Consider the following 22,115-nt stretch of genomic DNA (forward strand, 5'->3'; position numbering starts at 1 on the left):
GCGGCTTGTTGTACATATTATTTTGTTACCCAGGTATTAAACCTAGTACCCAATAGTTGTGTTTTCTGCTCATTACCCTTCTCCCACCCTCCACCCTCAAGTAGACCTCAGCGCCTCAGTGTCTGTTCCCTTTTTTGTGTTCATGAGTTCTCATTATTTAGCTCCCACTTATAAGTGAAACATGCAGTATTTGGTTTTCTGTTCCTGCGTTAGTTTGCTAAGGATAATGGCCTTCAACTCCATCCATATTCCCACAAAGGACATGATCTTGTGCTTTTTTATGCCTACATAGTATTCCATGGTGTATCTGTGCCACATTTTCTTTATCCAGTCTGTCATTGATGGGCATTTCAATTGATTCCATGTCTTTGCTATTGTGAATAGCACTTCAGTGAAGGTGGGTATCTTATTAGCAACCTATGAGCTTTAGAAACAGCTGTTACTGGAACCATTTAATGGTAATTGTAGGATGACATGATGAGCGTTTCTGGTGACCAAGAGAAAAATGCATAGGAAAAGGGTGTTAATAGAGAAAGAACAGGTAGAAATCAGGAGGTCAGATAGGAGGTCATTCAGATATTCATTCATGTGCCAGGCAGTGTTCTGGATACATGTGATCAAAACAAGACAAAAATCCCTATCCTTGTGAAGCTTACATTCTAGTGAGGAGACAGGCAATAAAGAAGAAACATAATAAACAAATTGTGTAGTTATGTTAGAAGATGATAAGTACTGTGCAAGAGAAAAAGTCAAGCAAGTTAAGGGGGATGGGGAATGTGGATGGTGTGGGCTGGAGTAGGCCTCATTGAGAGATGACATTTGAGCAGAAACTTGAAGGAGGTGAGGAAGTGAGCCATGAGGATGAGGTATGGCTGTAAATATTGAGGTGAGACATGATGAAGGCTTGGAGGACTGAGAGAATGGAGAAATGAAATAGCTGCTTAGAGAAACCTTATCAGGGAGAACGGGCTGGATTTAGCAAGGATTGACCATAGAGGTGAGGGAAAATGGGGATGCCCCGATGATGCCTCTCGCTATGTTGCCACCCCTATCCTTTCCACTGGCTCGCTCTTTCTGCTTTCAGACAAGCACAAATCTTCGCCTTTAATTGTCTTTGCCACCTTTTCCAAACACCTTATTTCTCTTCTTTTTATAGCCAGATTCCTTTAAAAATGTTGGCTACTCGAAACTCCCATTTCTGGCCTGCCCAATCCTTTGGGAAAAGCATTCCAAGCTGGCTTCTCCCACAACCACTATTCTCTCAGGACACAAGTAATTTCATTCTATCCAAATCCAGTGGTCTTGTCTCAGTTCTCATCTTCCCAGACTGTGAATTTGAGACCATTGATGCTCCCTTTCTGTTGACATAAATGACACTGAACTGGTTGCCAGTTCTGTATCTATTTTTAAACTGTTTGTTACCTTCATAGCCCTTATCTCAGTTTGTAATCACCTATTTAATTATTTGCTTCTTTATTTTTTTATTTGCTAGGCAGTAACTCTGTGCCAGCAGAAGTTACACTTTATTTACCAGTGTATTTCAAGCATTAGTGGCGTATACAGCAGGAGCTCGGGAACATAGTTTTCAAATGAGTGAAAATGACAAAGTTGAACAGGTTTTCTCTATGGCTCTTCTCGCCTTCTGTGTCCTTGTTTCTTTCCTTTCTGTGTTTCTTCAGTCCTTGTCCTCTCTCCCCTAACAGGATGCTTTTCCATAAAGCTCAGCCCTTAGTCTTCTGCTGCTTCTTTAGAGCATTTAGCCGGAGAGCTTGTCCATGTCTCCAGCTTAACTGAGGCCTTAATTCAGATACCTCTTGGATATGCATCTCGTATCCTGATCCATTTTTGAATCTTAGATTTTTAGAAAGGTTGTTCCAATTTACATTCCTACCATTTTCTTAAATCTTACAAATTTAAGAGGTAAAAATAGCATCTTGTTTTCATGTGCTGCGTAGAATGAATTGTTTTCCATGCATTTTTTTGACACTTTTTCTTTTTTTTTGTAAACTGTCTGTTCATGTTCTTTGTACATTTACTGCTGAGATCTTACAATTTTTTTTACATATTTCTATGAGCTCTGTAAATGTCAGTGTCATAACCCTTTTAAATCCATTTACCTACTTCAGTTTATAAACAGGGAAACTGAGACCCAGAGAGATGAAGTGACTTATCCAGGGCCACCTAGTGAGTTAGCACCAGAGATGTAATGAGAACCCAGGTCTCCTGGGGCAGTGTTCCTTCCTAGTTAGCAGGATGCCATTGTGCCCTGGACCCCATCCATATGTCCCTTTATGGCTATGGGTTCTACCATCTGCTTGAATTTAACTCTTTTAAATCAGAATTTAGTGCCTTTTCTTGTATACCTCAAATGGGAGTTTTCTCTCAGTATTTCCATTTGAGTCAATGTCCCTAGAGTTTTGTTCTTACATAAACCTATTAAGTGGAAATGTCCAGCAGGAGGTTGGAGATGTGGGATTCAAGCTCAGATGCAAAATCTAGACTGGAAATACTTATTTGGAAGTCATCTGCCAGGAAGTGTTTGCTTGCAATCACCTTAGTAGATGAATTCTCTAAGTAAAAGGCAAGATGAAGGGGCCGAAGGACTGAACCTGGGAGAAAATCTATGCTGGGGAAGTGGGAGGAAGAAGAGGAGCCAGATAAAGAGACTAAGGAAGTGTGGTTAGACAGGAAGAGAGCGAGGGCAGTAAATGGACATGCAGGCCAAAGACTCTTCTTAGAGGCAGGAGAAATGAGTGTCCTCAAGTGGTCTGGGAAGTTGAGGGCCAACTAGCAAAAAGCCTTTGGAGCTGGCAGTGATAAGGCCTCTATGAGTGGATACCTTTATTATCAAGGAAACCAAAGAGCATGGGGTATCGAGTAAATAGCTGATCAGGCAGTGGAGTTAGGCCTTGTACTCTTAACCTGGTGAGCAGGCATGCTCCATTTTTGCAATACTGTATATATGAATATTCGGGGAAAAGTTTTGTCAATCATATCTGATTTCAGAGATGCTGTATTTTTGTTTATGATTGTTTAACAACAACAACAAAACCCCTCTTCTTACAAAGTACTTTCACATCTATGACCTTGTTTGATCTATATAACAGCTCTGGAAAGTAAGTGTAATTTTTTTCCATTTTACAAATGGAAAAACCGAGGCTTGGAGAGTTTAAAGTAACTTGCCCCAGGTTAGACAACCAAATAATAAATGACAAAGCTAAAATGTTCTTATACCATGTTGTGCCATCTCCTGAAACCTAAAAATGAATAAAAGGCTAAAATCAAAATGATGGTAGGACTGCATTCCTTTCTGGAGACTCTAGGGGACAATCCGTTTCCTAGACTAGTTGCCTTTTCTAGTTTCTAGAGGTCATCTGCATTCCTTGGCTTGTGATCTCCTTCCTCCATCTTCAAAACTTGCAATGGCAGGTTGAATTCTTCTCACATCTCATCTCTGACCCATCTTTCTGCCTCTTCTTCACTTTTAAGGACTCACGTGACTAGATTGGGCCCACTTGGAAAAGCCAGGCCAGTTTCTTCATCCCAGGGTACTTAACCTTAATCACATCCATAGTCTCTTTTGCCATGTAAGGTGACATAGTCACAGGCTCTGAGGATTAGGGCATAGTCATTATTGGGGACCACTGTTGTGTCTCCCATACTCTCACATTTTGCTCTGCGTTTCAGGCTTCTGTGCTCTTGTTCACTCTACTTCTTGTGTTATTCCTGTCTCCTTGAGTTATCATTATCATCATTATTTTTGTTTTGCAAAAGCCCTTCAAAAAATCTGACAGAAGCGCCAGCGCATCCAGCCCTTGTTGCCTTTGAACTGGGAGTTTAGTCACCAACTAAATTAGCATTGTCTGAGTGTGATGCTTTTCATTCTCAGGGCTCTGCAAGAAGGCTCCTGAGTGAGGTGATGCAGGGACTATGGAGAGATGCTCATTACCAGCGGTCTCCAATTTTCTTTCTTTCTTTCTTTCTTTTTTTTGAGACAGTCTCACTCTGTCAGACAGGCTGGAGTCTGGTGGTGCGATCTTGGCACACTGAAACTTCCGACTCCCGGGTTCAGGCGATTCTCGTGCCTCAGCCTCCCAAGTAGCTGGGATTACAGGCATGCACCACCATGCCCACCTAATTTTTGTATTTTTAATAGAGATGGGGTTTCACCATGTTGACCAGGCTGTTCTCGAACTCCTGGCCTCATGTGATCTCCCCACCTCAGCCTCCTAAGAAGTGCTGAGATTACAGGCGTGAGTGAGCCACTGCACCTGGCTGAGTTATTATTAAGACCAGGATAAGCATTGCCTCTTTCATGGTGTTCCCTGACCCCTTTACCAGCTGAATTGACTCCTCTGCCCTTTTGGCCCTCCTTGGGGTTCCCCCTTCAATACTATCTTAGGACCCGTATAACACCTTTTTGTGTGCATTTGTTTGTAGGTGTTGTCCCCTGACTTTCCTAGAGCTCCTTGAATACAGATTAGTCTGGATTTTCTGGGTCTTGTCTTGCTCAACATTCTATCCCAATGCCTCTGAGTATTTGGTAATGTTTGGTAAATGAGCAAAAGACTGCTTCCTGCAGGGAATTTGTCTTAACAGTGTGCTGGGATGCAGAAATCCCCTAACCTTAAACCCAGGGAACTTGACCTGGGTCATAAGACCAGCCAGTGGCACTGCTTACTTTAAAACATTAACTTCATGGAGCAAATAATGACTTTTTGCAGATCATTAACTTCCTTGATGTAGCTACTGGCCAACTTGTGACCTTGGGGAAAGGTCATGGAGCCTCATCTTTTTCATCTGAATCAGGAGGATGTAGGACTATCTGATCACCAGAGGGAATGGTAGAGGGTTAAAGTGTGGGCTCTGGAGCCAGACTGCTTATATATGAAACCTGGTCTGGCTTCCTGTTGTTTTTTGCAAGTTACCTCACCTCTCAGTACCTCAGGTATCTTTACCTGTAAAATGGGGAACTATAGCACCTATTTCATAGGGTTGTTCTGAGGATTAATGAATTAATATATGTAAAGTGGTTAGCACAATAGCTGTTATTATGATTATTTTATAATTTTTTTAGAGACAGGGTCTTACTCTATCACCCAGGCTGAGTGCAATGGCGTGATCATAGCTCGCTGCAGCCTCAAACTCCTGGGCACACACAGTCCTCTTGCCTCAGCCTCCCAGGTAGCTGGGACTGTAGGCATGTGCCACCACACCCAGTCAATTCTTTTATTTATTTTTTTAAATTTTTTCTAGAGATAGGGTCTCACTATGTTGCCCAGGCTGATCTCAAACTCCTGCACTCCAGCGATCCTCCTGCCTTGGCCCCCACAAAGTGCTGGGATTACAGGCATGCCACCATGCCCAGCCTGTCATTATTAATGTTATCATGAAATTCCCTTTGTGATCTGAAATGTATGATTCTGCTCTGTTTTTGTCTAGTAGAGGGTTTCCCAGACTCCTCTTTCTTGCCCCAGACTGAATTGCCTTTTTGCTGTTAATCCTCTTTGGAAATTCTTCCCTCTGGCTGACAAGTCACATCCCCCACTGGGCTCCTTTACAGCCCTACCTACCCTTCCTGTGCTGGTTTGGCAGGTGTTGGCAGAAGACTCCTGACCAGTCTGGGCGTGGCTCTTGTGGGAGTATCTGAGGGATGTACTGCCCCCCTGCAGGCCAAAAGCAGTGACTCCACTGTCCGGACCTGTGAGTTGAAGCTTTCTGTCCTTTGGCCACCTCTCAGGGCCTGTGCTCTTCTGATTTTGGAATACCAAGAATGTGAATAACAGTATCTCAATAGAGCCTTATCGAATACTTCCTGTGTGCCAGTCCCTAATAACAGAGAAGTATAATGTATTAGGAGTTAAGTGTGCAGGCTCTGGAGGTGGAGTCAGGCTGCTTGTGTTCTAATCCTAGCTTCCACACTTATTAGCTGTGAGACCTTGGGCAAGGTGCCTTACTGAGTTTGGGCTTCTCATTTGTAAAAAGAGATATAATAACGGTATTTAAGTCATTGTTATAAAAATTAAATGAGATAATTCATACAAAGCCTAGAGTGATAAGCAGGAAAAATAATCAGCAGTGGATAAGAATTAGAAACTTTTCATTTTCTCAGCACCTTTGGATTCATTTCTTCACAGTATAGTTTCATTATTTTGTTTGCAGTTGTGTGATTTTCCTAATCACCTCTATCCATATTCAAATGTCAGCACAAAACCAATTTGAAAGTCAAATGTAAATGTTTTTTATTTAACTGATTCAATTCAGCAAACATTTATGGATTGTCTCTTCTGTGCTAGGCACTATGCTGGGGGCTGGGAATAGAACTTGGAGTAAGGTACAGATTCTGCCCTCAACACGTTTACAGTTTTGAGGATAAGATGGACATTTAAATATTCTAGGCAGAGGGAATGGTATGAGCTAAGGCACAGAAGTAGGAGCAGACCAGCCAGCATGACCCCAAACAGGGACATGCAAGCTGCTCTCTATGGCTAGAAGGTAGTGCACAGAGGTAAAAGAGTGGGAGGGGTGAAAGTGAGGGGAGGGAGGAAGGAGGGCGACATGGTGACAGGTGAGGCCAAAGAGATTCCAGGTCATCCAGAGCTTTAATGCTATGTTAGAAATTAATTTGAGAGCAATGGAGAGCCATCGGAGGATTTTTATTAAGGGTATGATATGATCAAATTATGTTTGAAAAAGGTCATTTTGCCTTCAGTAGACAGGATGAATTGGAGAGGGCCGGACTGGAGACAGAGATTGGTTAGTGAAGTAATGCAGTAGACCTGTGGAGAAGTGATGACAACATGAATCAGGGCAGTAAGAGTGGAGAACAGGTGAGGAGGAAGAGTAAAAGATAGAGGGAGAATTAAGGAAGTAGATCTATATGACTTGGAGTGGCTGAATGAACATAAGGTTGAAAGAGACAGTGGATCCTAAAATGGTGGGTGGGTGGTGGTGCCATTCTGTGACAAAAAATGTTGAGTTAGAGGTGTTTGCAGAATAACCAGGTGGAGATGTCCAGTAGGGGACTGGATATTTGGTCTCGTGCTCAGTGGGAACCTTTGGCTAGGGACACATAGTTGGGAGTCATCTGCCTGCAGGTAGCTGGACCACAGGAGTGGGCAAGATTTCTCAGGGAAGGCAAGTGGAGAAAGAAAAGAGGCCAAGGACAATGCCCTAGCTGGGGTTCACAGATAATTAAAGATTGGGCAAAGGATTAGCAGCCAGCAGAGGAGATAGAGAAGGAAGAAGAGACCCAGTAACAGGTGGTGTCTCCAAAAGCAGCGCAAGAGAATATTTCAGGAAGAAAGCCAGTGTCAGATGCCACAGAGAGGCCAAGTAATGTCAGGATGGAGAAGGACTGCTGGATTCGACCAAGTCAAAGGACTCTCTGTTTGAGGGACTTCTGCATTATTTCTCATACATAAAGCTGGGTCAGCAGTGCCTTTCTTGGAGAGAGAAAAGGTTAAGATGAGACTCTTATGAAGGGAAGGATCTCTATTCTGAAGAAACCTGAATATTGCCCTACTATAACACAGCCCAGGCTGTTAGGTTTGTTGACATGTTGAGCCAGCCCACTAGATTGTGAGCTGAACTGCATGGATACACACAGTCCCACTACTCAGAAGAGACCACGACTAATAATTTTATTGTAAATTCTTTAAGGCTTTTTTCTTTGCATATAAACAAAAATGTTGTTTATATGTATACACATACGTAGTTTTAAAAATAAACATTGACTCACACTATGTGTGCCCTGAGACCTGCTTTTTTCACTTAACTAAGAAAAGTGATCATTTTTCCAGTTACTACATGTAGAGCTATTTTAGTGTTTTGTTGGGTTTTGTTTTTTTTTTGAGACAGTCGTGCTCTGTCACCCAGGCTGGAGTGCAGTGTTGTGATCTTGGCTCACTGCAACCACTGCCTCCGAGGTTCAAGCGATTCTCATGCCTCAGCCTCCTGAGTAGCTGGAATTATAGGCATTCACCACCTTGCCCAGCTAATTTTTGTATTTTTAGTAGAGACAGGGTTTCACCATGTTGGCCAGGCTGGTCTCAAACTCCTGGCCTCCAGGGTTCCACCCACCTCAGCCTCCCAAAGTGCTGGGGTTACAGACGCGAGCTGCTGCACCCAGCCTATTTTATTTTTTAATGGCTGCAAAGTAGTTATTGTTTAAATGGACTATAATTTATTTAACAAACAGGACCCTTAATGATGAGCTTGTAGGTTGTTCCTAGCCTTTCACTATCACAAACAATACTGGAATGAATATTTCTGTACATGTGTCTTCTTTGTACACTTTGGCAGGTAAAATGTAGGCTAAATTCCCAGGGCTGTGTTCTCCTCATCTCTGTATCCTCAGCACCAGGCATAAGGTAAATGCCTGGTAAAAGTGTTTAAATGGGCCGGGCTCGGTGGCTCACACCTGTAATCCCAGTACTTTGGGAGGCCAAGGCGGGTGGACCACCTGAGGTCAGGAGTTCGAGACCAGCCTGGCCAACATGGCAAAACCCTGTCTCTATTAAAAATACAAAAATTAGCCAGGCGTGGTGGCCACTGCACTCCGGCCTGGGTGACAGAGCAAAACTCCATCTAAAAAAAAAAGTGTTTAAATGCTCTGGATCTAGGTCAGATATCCTGTACTATCTTATTTATCATTTTATTTTTAGCATCTACTACAGTGACCAAGAGCATAAAATCTTGCTTGCTGAATGAATAATCTCAGGGATAAGGAGAACTCCACCTAGAAAAGGAAAGTATCCAGGGGTGCTTTGTGCTTTCAAGTGATGTGTATTGGAATGCACTTTCCTAAGCATCGCTAGCTAGGAAGCACCTTTAGACATTTCTAATGAGTGCTCTGCATTCCTCCTCCTCTTCCTCCTTGTGATGGGTATTGATGTACTCCTTTCCCAGGTCCATAGAAAGGCTAGGTACAAATTCTTCATAAAGAATTGGTTAGAGGGAGAAGTTAAAGACTCAATATTATTTTACCCTGTCTTCCCTTCAGAGTTTTATTTTTCAACTCCAGGATTCCCTTCATAGAACCTTTAAAGCAGGGACAATTTCTTGTTTAAGCCCTACATGCCTAGTGCCTAGCATAGTATCTAGAGCAAACAGGCCTTCAATAAATGTGTGGAGAATAAAGGAATCAAACAATATTGGGCTATGTGGTTGGCATAATTGGAGAAATTTTCTAAATGTTTTGACCATTTTCTCAAATAAAAATTTTTTTCTGCTTCCCTTTGTTCAGTGATGCCTCTTTCATTATATATTAAATTCTTATGTACTATAGTCTGTTTCCGACCTTCATTTTTTAAAATTCCCTATCCATTTTCTTTTTTGGTGTCGGTCCATATCATTTTCAATTTTGTTACTTTATAATATGTTCTAATATCTTAGATCTTAGATATGAGGCTAGTTGTGCGTCATAACTCCTCTTTTTCAAAATAGCATTTTATACACTTGCTCAGTTATATTTGTGTAGAAGTATTTGGTTGTAGTCTAATAAAAATAGCCCACTGAGATTTTTGGTTGAGATTACATAAAATTTATAAACTAATTTCTTTTTTGTTTCTTTTCTTTTCTTAGGCAGGGTCTTGCTCTGTTGCCCAGGCTGGAGTGCAGCGGCATGATCACAGCTCACTAGAGCCTTGAACTTTTGGGTTCAAGCCATCCTCCCATCTCAGCCTGCTAAGTAGCCGAGAGTACAGGCATATGCCACCTCACCTGGCTAATTTTTTAATTTTTTGTAGAGACAGAGTCTCATTATGTTGCCCAGGCTGGTCTTGAACTCCTGGGCTCAAGTGATCTTCCCACCTTGGCACCCCAAAGTGTTGAGATTATAGGCATGAGCCACTGCACCCAGCCAACTACTTTCTATATTGGCATTTTTGTGCTGATTTTTCCATCTCATAGTAAGGTATATTTTCCCTTTATTCAAATCTTCTGTTATGTATTTTAGTAGGAATGTATGTTATTCTTTATATGAGTCTCTCATTCAACCAACCTGCTCTCCTGATTCCTATCTCCTGCCACTATGCTCACTGCTGGAGATACAAAGATGAACATCCCCTAAGGTTAGGGGATTTCTTGCATAGCTCTTTCTGCAAGGAGCTCAAGTTGGTGAACAAAAGAGATAACTGATCAAATAATTACAACTAACTCTAGTAGTTATCATGATAAACAGAAGCACAAGGTGCTAAGGAAGCAGAGAGCAGGGGTACTGACCAAGACTAGAGATATTAAGGAATAATTCCTGGAGGAAGGGACCCTTAAATGAGTCTTAAAGACCAAATGGAAGTTGGCCAGACAAAAAGAGAAGTAAGAGTATTTCAGGCAGACAGAATGTTCATTGGGATGTATGCTCAAAAGTAAAGAGATAAAAAATAAAATGTTTTAGGAGCTACAAGTAGCTGGAGTATTGGATGACAGTGGATAGTAGCTGGAAATGAAGATAGAAAGTAGGTAGGAGGGTAGCAGATTGTGAAGGGACTTTTATGAAAAGGTAAGAGTGGATATAGCACCAAAGGATTTAAGTGGAGGAGTAAAATGGTCAAATTTATGCTTTAGGAAAAAAGTCCCTAAAAAACAAAACACTAAAAATAAATGAAGGCTATCCTAGCTGCAGTGTGGAAGATGGCATTAAGGGGTACCAAACTTAGCTGGAGAGGTCAATCAGGGTGCCTCCATAGTCATCTGGAGGCAACATGCCCTAAGGCAGGGCAGTGGGGCTAGGGATGGAGGAGAAGGAGGAATCCCGGAGCATTAAGGAAGTGGGCACAAACAGACGGCACATGTGCATGCTCACACACCCATACTCGTCCATGCTTTCCGAAGTGCTTTATAGTTTTTACTAGTTTAAACAGGATTTGTTCCCCTGTTGTGTTCTGACTGGCTATTACTGACTTAAGAAAGCTATTGGTTTTTAAAAATATATCTATCTTATATTCAACCCATGGAGCAGGATTAAAAAATTCATTAAAATAAAAAATTAAAAAATATATATGTGTCTTGTATTCCATTTTTTAAACTTTTAGTTTTAAGTGTTCAGTTGACTTCTTTAGCCTTTCTAGGTATTTATTTTTATCTAAGTACTTTGCATATTGAAATTTTTGACCCTTCACCTTTTTTTCCATTTTTATTATGAAATTCTCAAACATACACAAAAATAAAGAGAATATTATAACTATGTCCCATATGCCCTTCATCTAGATTCAATAACTATTAAGATTTTGTCCCACTTCATCTTTCCCTTTTTGCTTTTGTTTTGTTGCTGAGGTATTTTAAAGTAGAATCTCAGACCTTTTGTCATTTCAACTCTACATACTTCAGTATGCACCTCTAAAAACTGTGGATATTTTCTCTTGTAACCACAGTGCCATTGTTATTGTGCTTAACAAAGTTTACAATTATTCCGTGGTATAATTTAGTATCTAGTGCATATTCATATTCCTTGTTTATCTCAAAATATCTTTTAACAGTTGGTTTGTTCCAATTGGGATTTGAATCACACGTCGCATTTGGTAGTTTGTACTCAAGAGACTCTTTTAATCTACAGCAGTCCCTAACCCTAGCCCCTTTTCAAAAACAAACAAACAAACAAAAAACAACAACAAAGAGAAAAATCACTGTGGAAGAAACCATGTCTGTTGTCCTGCAGAATGTCCCACATTCAGAATTTGTCTTGTTTCTTCATGCTATAATTTAATTTATTCCTCCGTCTCCCCTATTTCCTGTGAATTGGAAGTTAGCTTTGAATGACTAACTGGATTATGGTTCTTTTTCTTTTGGGGAAGAGGATAAGACTGCTTCATAGGTTAAGGGTGCGAAGTACTTCTTCTGTTTCTTCTGTCTGATAGTCCCACTCTTAGGGATGCTAACATTGAACAGTGGGTTTAGATGATGACAGCTCATCCCTCCATGATAAATTTCCCCATCAGACTCATTGAATGGGTTCATCCACTGATGATTGTCTCTGAATGAATTATTTCATCAGGGCTACAAAAAAATGTTCTCATTCTGTCAGTCTTTTCACATTTAGCTAAATAATATTCCCATAATAACTAGGGCTATTTTGTTGTCTTGAAATACAGTATGTACCGCCTTCCCCAAAAAAACTAGATGAATGCTTAATTCATTTTCTTTTATAGTAATTTTTGGTTAAAGAAGTTACCTTTGTTGTTCTTTTTAAGAATCTATTGATTTTGCTTCTAGTTTATGACTTAATTCATTGGCTAGGCTGCTGGTTCTCCCCCAGTGATTACCTTGTTATCTTAGTCCTTGTGAAGCAGGTTTCTATTGCACAAGAGTCTTTACATCCTTGGGTGTGTGAATGACTTTCTCAGTGCCACATGTCAGTCCATCTAGTCCTGTGCTTTTCAGAAGAAGAGGTAACAACCGTTCTTTTGTTTTTTTCTCTTCCTATTCCAGGTCACACTGTGAACAAGATGTGTAAACACTCAGATTCAGAAGTGGCTTCTCTTGCCAGAGAAGTTTACACTGAGTGGAAAACTTTCATTGAAAGACATTCAAATAGACCTTCTATTGAAGTTAGAAGTGATCCCAAAACCGAGTCGTTTAGGAAAAATGCTCAGAAATTACTCTCAGAAGCCTTGGAATTAAAGGTAATGCCCTAAATATATACAACTGTTATGTACCCATAATAATTAATTTTTAAAAGAAGAAAAATAAAGGTAATGTCCTGGTTGGATGTGATTACTAAGTGCTCTTGGTTAAACACCTCATAATTTCCTAATTAAGATTTCATAATCTTAATGCTGTGGCTTTATTTTAACCAGTTATTCTTTAAGGATTCTGGATTTATAAGCATTCCGGGAGACAGTGTTGTAGGAGGCAGGCTTTTGAACTAGCAAGATCTGGGTTGAAACCCTGACATTCTAATTGTGACACTTTAGGCAGATACCTTAACGTTTTCTGAGACTTGATTTCTTAATCTGTAAAATGAGGATTGTAAGTCCTACCACTTAAGGTATTAAAAAGGTTAAATCAACCATATATGCAAAAGAATAGTAGTGTCTGCTGATTAGAAGTTATTTAATGAATGTTGGTTACCTCCCATTTAAAATTCCTTCCCTTCTTGATGAAGTAAAAATTCTGTGATGGACTGTGTTATGGAATATCAATAGTAAAATAAATAGCTGTCTATTGAAAAGACTCAGATCCCCCATTTTTTGTCAACAGCCATATCTTTAGCTTTAAGGCATAAAATCAATTGGATAGACATGTTCCCTATCACCTTCATGGCTTACAATTCAGATGATGTTAGTGGTTTGAAGTATACATGCTGGAAGAAGGATTATTGCTCATTAATAATAATATTCAGTGTCATCAAACAACAAATCTTATAAGCCGATTAATACTCTGGAAAATAGGACATATAATATTCATGTTTCTTCCGTATCCCAGGATATCCCAGAGCAACTCTGCTAAAGTATCCTTAAAGAACAATTTAATATTAATAAAAGAAGCAATTTAGAAGTCTGATTTAAATGCTAGATCTGTTACTACAGTCTCTAAAAAAAATTTTAGCCTTTCTATCTCAATTATTTATCCACAAAAGAAAGACTTGTGATATAGTACTTACTTTTTTTAAAATAAAGTTTTGGACCAGAAGTGAATTTGCACCAAAGCAGCAGCTGCATTGCTGCAGTTCTGTCTTCACCTTCACCATGTTCTTCTTGGTCAAAAATGCACCAAGTCGTCTCCAAGTTTGAAGCATTCAGCAAACAATGGCAAGGCAGAGCCACCGGAAACGTACACCTGATTTTCATGATAAATATGGTAGTGCTGTATTAGCTAGTGGAGCCACTTTCTGTATTGCTATATGGACATGTGTAGCAACACAAATCAGAATAGAATGGAACCTGTCCCCTGTTGGCAGAGTCACCCCAAAGGAATGGAGAGATCAGTACTCATTCCAGCTGGTGTAATAATGAATTGTTTAAAAAACAGCTCATAATTGATGCCAAGTTAAAGCACTGTGTACTCATTAAGATATGGCATTATTGAAGAAATAAAGTACATTTGAAACCTTAAAAAAATAAATAAAGTTTTGGGTTTTTAAATACAAACTTCTAATAGAAAATGAGAAAAATGTATAAAAGGGAAAAAAATGCAACCCAGACATAATCTTGTTAACACATTGGCACATTTCCTTTTTTGGTAAATTATTATGGGTTTTTAAATAAATGTTGGGCAAGTTATGATTATCTGAGATTTATATAGAGTGAATTATATGCCAAATGTTCCATAACATATTTTTATTGATTATTTAAGTAACATTGCAGAAAATTGACGTAATTATTTACGTTTGTGTTCTCTTGAATCTTGATCAATTTTAGTTAGTGTCATTTTTTATATCCTTTTCTATATATCTGTATTTTTTCATGTTTGTAATTTTTAATGACTATTTGATAGTTCAGTGAATTGCTGTGCTGGAAGTTCACTTAACTTTTCCTAACGGAAGCTTTAATACGAGTATTAAACTCTTGGAAGAGACAACAAAATATGAAAGTTGTAAGTCTGATTTTCCAGAGTATTGATTAGCCAACAAGATTTATTTTAAATAAAGTTTAGTTTTGAAATAAGTCAAAATTATTGCAGAAACATACCGTGTGGGTATATAATATGTAGTTAATGTGGTGGTAAATACCAGTTCCCTGTGGTATCTTTTTAAGTAAATGATAATAACAAAGCTATGCTTGTAAGGATTAATGAGCAGTTTGCCGACTATATTAAACTCCGTGGTAATTATCCTTTTAGTTTATCCATTAATTATCCTTTAAATGGCACATCAAGTGGTAAGCACTCAAGTGTTAGAAAGCAAAGTTAAAAAAGTGATACATTTGTTAGTGCTTTCCAACATAATTGGAAAAAATATCAGATTAAGCATAGCTGAATGGTTTTGTTCCCAAAAAGTAAATTTAAAAAATTAAAAGTATGCATCTTACTGTCTTCCTTAGCCAAAAAAAAAAAAATTCACTCTGCTTTCCTTGCATAAATAGCATTTGATAGCATGTTTATCAGTTTGTTATGTCAGAGAATATAAATACAAGCATTTTATATAAGGTTAATTCTTAGCACCTATCGTCATCTGAGATGTTTCCATATTAGAGTAAATCAATGAACCATCTAATTCAGTATCTGGTCTTTGACAGTAACCAATGTTGAGTGCATTCAAATCAGACATCAGATCTCCATAAATGTACTTCATCAGGCAGCAGTAAAGCATTGGGTTTAAGTTATTGGCCCAGTGACTTAAAAGCCTCTACAATTTGATCCTAGCATGTGTTATTGCAAATACCAAATCTTCTCATTACATTTTTGTAGAAAAAAAAAGTTTCCATGTTGTTTCACTCGTGTCCTTTAATAGTGAAAGCCATAGATGAAGAATAATAACGCACAGCCTAAAGGTGCATCTCTTTATTACCCTACAGATCTTGCTTTCTAGATTCATGGATTATTTCCTTGTTCTTGGAATAGTGAAATAGATGAATAAAAACTCCATCGTTGAAACCCAGGCTCCATTCCCCTTTACTTTCTCCCTTCCAGATCTTCTTTGTTCTTCCCCATCTTTTAGATCTTTCCTCATATGAACATCCCCTGTGGTGTCATTCTCTTACTTCCCCTTCCTCATTATCTACTCTCCTTTCCTACCTCACGGCCTGTGATCATTTTCCTATTATGTCATTTAAAAAAATGAACCTGATTCTCAAAGTGAGCCTGTATCATTAAGAGTTATGAAACACTGGCTGGTTGGCTCAGTTGGTTGTCAGATGGTGCTAATGAGATCCAGGTCAGGGGTACGTCCCCATATGGGACTGTTAGTTTTTTCTTTGTTTAATGGCCTCAGACTGCACCCCTGGCTTTGACCAGCTCTCTCATGAATGTATTCAAGTGGTCAAAAAGAAGTGTGGGTAGATATGTACAAATTCAATCATGCTATTGGAAAACCCACACAAAGTTTTCTTCCAGTGGCTATTCAATTCAACAGATGTTTAGTAAGCATCTACTCGGTGCTGGGGGAGAAGACAAACATGAATGAGTCTCATTCCCTATCCTAAGAAAGCTTTACTATCTCCTGGCTGATAACCTATAAACGATTAATTAAAATATGAGGCAGTCTGAAAAATGGTACTAGCAAGTATCAACACACAAAGTACAGAGCAGTTAAATCTGATGGGGGAATCTGGAAATGTTTCATAGAAGAGATGGCAGTGGAGCCTGCCTTTGTAAGAGGCGTAGGATTTTTGCTAATTAGAACATACACATAAAATAGAAACATATTTTATCTGCTATATATATGATGTTATTAGAAGAGCAAGAAAGAAGGGTTACACATGGGAAGGAAGGGCATTCATTTAACAAATATTGGTTGAACATTTACTATGTGCCACTAACCTATGCTAGCTAGGCATGCACAGTTTAGAAATGGATACAACATGGTTTCGACTCTAGCAGTCCTTATAGTCTTCTGAGGAAGACAGACAAATAGATAGTTACAAGACAGTGTGGGAAGTTCTGCACTTAAGGTAAACGCATGAAGAAGACCCTGTTCCCATGCCCTGAGAGAGCTTACGCATGTAGCAGACATCACTAATTGGTTATGGCACCACTTCCCACTGATGAAGGAGCTCAAGGTGGTCATGTTTTATATCTTCCTCCAGCTAGTTCATCCAGAATTAGACAGCTGTATAACACACTTAACTCACAGGCACAAACAAATAAGGATTCTGACTCTCTGTCTCTGGGAAATGTGAACTAGGAGATACCAAAAAAACAACAGTGCAAGTGTTGAACAGAAAGGATATTGGAGGAGTTGTGAGGAAGCAGAGTTGTGAGCAGAGAAAAGATGTGTAGCATAGGAGGATCTCTCCTCTAAGGCAGTTAGAATTGGTAGTGAGTAAGGCCCATGAAGAAGAGCAAAAACATGTGAGAAAGAGACCAGGCAGCCCATGAGAGATACAGAGAAATGATCAATTTCTAAATAAATCCCTAGGTTTCTCCCAGTGTTCCTATCATTCCCATTCATACAAATTGTCTCATAGCAAAAGCCCTTTTCTCAAGGACTCGGTGAAACTCTCGTCCTTCCACCCAGAAGGGCTCACCTAAAGCACCAGATTAGGACCCATTGGAAAGGACTCATCAACTTGGGTGGGTTTGGATTACCCAAAGGCACTTACAAGACAGGTATTCTTCACTTTGCAACAAACTTGTTATACATACGGTACATGATGAATCATTTTCTATTATGATTTTAATGTCACATATTTTTCTCCATTTCTTAATTCTGATTGGTCTTCATTTAACAAGAGGCATGCATGAGAATGGTTAGATGCTTGCCTTCTATTACCACCACACTGCTGGCATAGCACCTGTCATGCTGCCTACCCCCAGGTTCCTACCCACTTCTAGGATGTGAGTTTGTGATGGGCAGGGTTCACATCCTTTCTATTCTATCTCTCTAAGAGCAGGCTAGACCCAGAGTAGCAATTCAGTTAACTATTTGCTGAATGAAGTATGTGAATTCCAAGATACTCTCAGAGTACTTTTTTTTAAAAAAAAATACAGGTACTATAATTTGCTGGAGTGGCCATGACTTGTTTTACAAACACATATACCCTTCTTCTTTGATAACCACTCCCCTCAAAAAAAAAAAAAAAAGACTTTCTTGCTAAGTGTATCTCTAACCATCAGTGGAGACTAACCAGCCTCACACCGGGATAAGGAACTTTCTTTCTGGCAAATGCTGCAGGACAAATGCTGGATGGCCAGCGAGCCACCTTTCCAGCTTCCTAAAGTAGTCTGGTGCCAGGCCTGCCTCAGGGGGCTAGTTCAGTGCCCACCCAGGAAGCCTGGAAAAACTTGGAGTCTGGGTTCTAGAGAACCACGGCACCAAGTCCACTCATCCAGCACAAGCCTTGGCAATAATCTGTCTGTCATTAGGACCACAAACTTTTGTGAGCACCTTTTGTTGGCTAGACTAAGGCAGATGTCTGGGCCTGGATATTCACTCTCTCTCTCTCTTTCTGTCTGTCTCTTTCGGTCCTGTTCTGCTCTTTGCTTGGTCCTTATATCTGACAAGTCTGTTTTTTCTACTTACTTTGGTCCGTCTGTCTCTCATGTTAGGACATTTTATTAAATGTCAGGTGACCCCTTTTTATTTGGGATGTGTTTTTTTTTTTTGAACTTGGCTTTTTGCACAGAAGAACAAACATACATGTACAGCTCAGTGAATTTATCACAAAGCAAACACCTATTTCACCTAGCCAGATCCTACTCATGCTCCAGGTCTCAGATTAAACTTCATTTCCTCTTGAAGCCAGGCACTGCCCTCTTGGGTTGGGTTGCTTTGCCATGGCTGTGTTCTCCACAGCGCTGGTTCCTCTCCTTTCTCCTGGTGCACAGGATCCTTACAACCCCTGTTCACAGTCTGTCTGTCCTACCGGACTAAGCTGCCCAGGGGCCCAAGGGCTGAGCCTGCTTTAGTCACTGCTTATTGCTCAGCCCATAGTGCTGAATAAATGTTTGAATGAGTGGCTAAGGTAGGGAGAGAAAGGTTAAAGGTAAAAAAGGAAGTGAGAGAGATAAATTTGTCTCCTATTTTCAAGGAATTTTCTACTAGGAGAGACAAAATATAGATCATTGGCTGGGTGCAGTGGCTCATGCCTGTAATCTCAGCACTTTGCGAGGCCAAGGTGGGAGGATTGCTTGAGGGCAGGAGTTCAAGACCAGTCTGGGCAACATCGCAAGACCCCATCTCTAAATTTTTTTTTAATTTTAATTAGCTGGGCATGGTGGTGCATGCCTGTAATAATCCTAGCTCTTGAGAGGCTGAGGCCAGAAGATCACTTGAGCCCATGAGTTTGAGCCTGCAGTAAGCTTCGATCACACCACTGCACTCCAGCCCAGGTGACAGAGTGAGACAGTATCTGTAAAATCAAAGTATACACTTCATTTATAATATATGATGATAGTGACTAAGGGAAGCTCAGGGCATGGTGGCAGCCTGAAGAGCTTTCAGTCCTTTGCACTGGGGTCTTTTTGTTTGGTTGTTTTTGCCTCGGCTTTGACATACAAAGAGGAGTATCTTCTGTAGGGAAACGTGTGCCTTGCTAAGGGAACATGTGCTGGTGCAGAGGCACAGAGGTGTGTGAAGGCGGCCAAAAGTGGAGTGCTCAGGGCCGGCTGTAGTCAGGATTGGGGACGGGAATAGCTGAAGATGGGCCTGGAAAGGAGGATAGGGCTGGGGGGTCTCGGAGCAGCATCCCAACCTACCCTGGATTCAGACCGTGTAGACAAAGTTCCAGATCTCTCCTGCTTTGATTAGATCTGGGACCTCAAGATGGCTTGGGCCTGAGCCAGACCTCCCCAGAATTGCTACAGGTCCCTCCCCTAGACCTGCTCTGCTTAATGGAAACTGCAGGCGTCTCTCCAATCTCAACCATTCTCTCGGAATGTTGAAGGGGCCACTAGTGTGGTGAAAGGGAAGAAACATGAACTTTGGAGTCGAGGGGTCCAGGTCACAGTCCCAGCTCTGTCTCTTAGTAATTGTAAGACCTTGAACCTTTGCCTTTGAACCCATTTCCTTATCTGTAAAATGTGATAATAGGAGTTATGAGCATTAAATGTGAAAAGTGATTTTTGAACTGTTCTGTACACATATTAGGATCTAGACCCCATGTCTCTAAAATGCCGTAAGGAGTTAAAAGGCAGTCTAAAAACAAAACAAAAAAAATATATGAACCGTTATACTGATTTATTATTCTTGGTCTTCGTTTCCTGGTTGGTAAAGTACAGGGCCCAGTACCCGTTGCTTAGTTCAGGCCAGTTTCCTGTTATAATGGCAAATATTACCACCCGGCAGGGGTTGTGAATGAGGTCCCTGTCACAAAGCACATGGCCTTGTTCCTTAATTGCCAGGGTGGAATTAATTTGCTCTTCCTGTTTCTTTTGTGACAGGAAGTAGATGTCCTTGAATTTCAGTTGATTAATGGAGGCCTCTGAGCAGAGTGCTCCAGCCTCTGTTGCTTTTAATCCTTATGCAATGTAAGGCTCTAATTTGATAATTTTGCTGTTTTTTAGATGGATCACCTACTGGTTGAAAATATTGAGCGGGAAACGTTTCATCTCTGCTCCCGCCTCATTAATGGGCCGTACCGGCGGACGGTGAGAGCCCTGGTCTTCACATTAAAGCACCGAGCTGAAATCCGGGCTCAGGTGAAGAGCGGCTCGCTGCCAGTCGGCACGTTTGTACAGACCCACAAAAAGTGACCTGAGGACGGTTCCAGCCCTGGGCCAGGCAGAGAGGAAAATGGGCCTGTCTCTGCCGTTCAAAGACGCTTTTGAGTTTGGGTGATGGCTGATGCTGGCTGTGCTAGATTTTCCCATGGTGCCGTTCCTTTGCAGACAGAGGATTCGGAGAGCCCTAGGAGACAGGCCTGCAGGAATGTGCTTCATTAGCTGGAGTGCGCTGGTGCTGCCTAACAGAACGCACACTGGCTGTCACTAGGAAGCGCCATACGGTTGCTATCACCCAACATGGTGAAAGGGTGATGGATTTCACTGTGAGTATGCCAAGGACACCTCTAAACTTCCCCCCATGTCAGGCAGATGAAGTTACTACTTTATTTCACCACCCTGCAGGTAACTGAAACTCAATTACCGCTGCCGCTCACTCGGTTCCATCCCCCTGAGTTTAGATAGCTCTGGTGCCTCTCAGAACTCCCCTGTCTGTTCTCTTTGCTCTACCCCAGGGGTGAGCCTGCCAGAGCCAGCCGACTACCCCTTCTTCCCAGAGCTCACTTATCTGAACGTTTCAGCTCTCCCTGGAAGACCTTCTGCGTTGGTCTCCAGAGCCCCCATGCTGAGGCTACTAATGAGGAACTGGCCCGAAGCCTCCTACACCTCAGGGTTTATTTGAATACGCTGGCGCTCTCAGTTTAGGGCTCTGTAGAAGATACATAATGAAATTTCTCTTGAAATGAATTACTGCAGTAGAAAAAACTACATACCTATATATGTTAAAATGAAATATCTCTACACTGGCCTGTTTTAACAATTATGTAAATAATACTTGTTTTTTAAAAGTAATAATAAGCTGGGAATTTTTTTTTCTAAAACAAAAGGTGGAGTTTGTTCACTGAAAAGTGTTTTGGGTTGAGAAAGGGTACAGTTGGTGAAATTTAAAAATGATGGAACAAGGATTTGAGGAATGTAGAAGACTCAAGGAAGTGGGGATTAGATTAGGGGAGACTGGAGCACATTTGTAATCTGAAAGGAAGGAGCTGGTAGAAAGGGAGAGACTTAAAATCCAAAAAAAAAGAAGATGAGTTGAAAAACAAGGGGAGAAGGGACGGGACTAACATTATTGCCTAACTTCTAAATGCTAGGCACTTTTCCTAAGACAGTTTATTAACATTTACGTGGATCAAAAACAAGGGGAGAAGGGACAGGACTGACATTATTGCCTACCTTCTAAATGCTAGGCACTTTTCCTAAGACAGTTTATTAACCTTTACCTGGATCTTTATATAGTTTTGTAAAAATATCGCTTACTTCTCTCACCCATTGTATTAAGTAGGTATTGTTGTTTTCATTTTTTAGATTTATTTGTTTATTTAGCAACCATTTCCTGAGCATCCATTCTGTGGGGTAGGTGTATACTGAGCAGTAGTTACAAATGGGAGCCTGAGGCTCACTGAGCAGAAACATCACCTTCAGTTTCTCACTGCTAGTAACTATTGGAGCTAGAATAATAATAATCGAGCATTTACCCTGGGCCCAGCACTGTGGTAACCATTTTACAAAAAGAAAATACCCAGTTAAACATGAGAAAAGTGAGGCTCAGAAAGGTATAGTAACTTACTCAAGGTCACGCAGATAGTGAATGACAGATCTAAGATTCAAAATCCGGGTCTGTTTGACTGTATATGGTTCCCTTGGATGATTTCATCCACTCTCATGTTTTCAAGCATCGTTTACATGCTGATGACATTCCAGTTTGTATCTTCAGCCCAGACCTGTCCCCTGACTTTCAGATGATATTTCCTAGATGCCCCATAGACATCTCAGATATGACATGTCTTCTCTCCATTGGC

The 22,115-nt window shown here is 40.6% G+C and overlaps 1 protein-coding gene and 1 pseudogene across 2 annotated transcripts in view; both read left to right on the plus strand.

The window, feature by feature from the left end:
• TCEANC2 (transcription elongation factor A N-terminal and central domain containing 2) overlaps positions 1–21,108 on the plus strand; it is a 43,956-nt gene extending 22,848 nt beyond the window's left edge. For both annotated transcript variants that reach the window (XM_012506745.2, XM_030813017.1), the window contains exons 4-5: positions 12,427–12,620; positions 20,101–21,108. In XM_012506745.2, the coding sequence (XP_012362199.1) occupies positions 12,427–12,620; positions 20,101–20,289 (383 nt within the window). In that variant the 3' untranslated portion in view covers positions 20,290–21,108. The remainder of the gene's footprint in view (positions 1–12,426; positions 12,621–20,100) is intronic.
• LOC105739750 lies at positions 13,686–13,946 on the plus strand (annotated as a pseudogene).
• Positions 21,109–22,115: the final 1,007 nt, after the last annotated feature.

Source organism: Nomascus leucogenys, chromosome 5 (genome assembly GCF_006542625.1).
Source record: "Nomascus leucogenys isolate Asia chromosome 5, Asia_NLE_v1, whole genome shotgun sequence".
Classification (NCBI taxonomy): Eukaryota; Metazoa; Chordata; class Mammalia; order Primates; family Hylobatidae; genus Nomascus; species Nomascus leucogenys.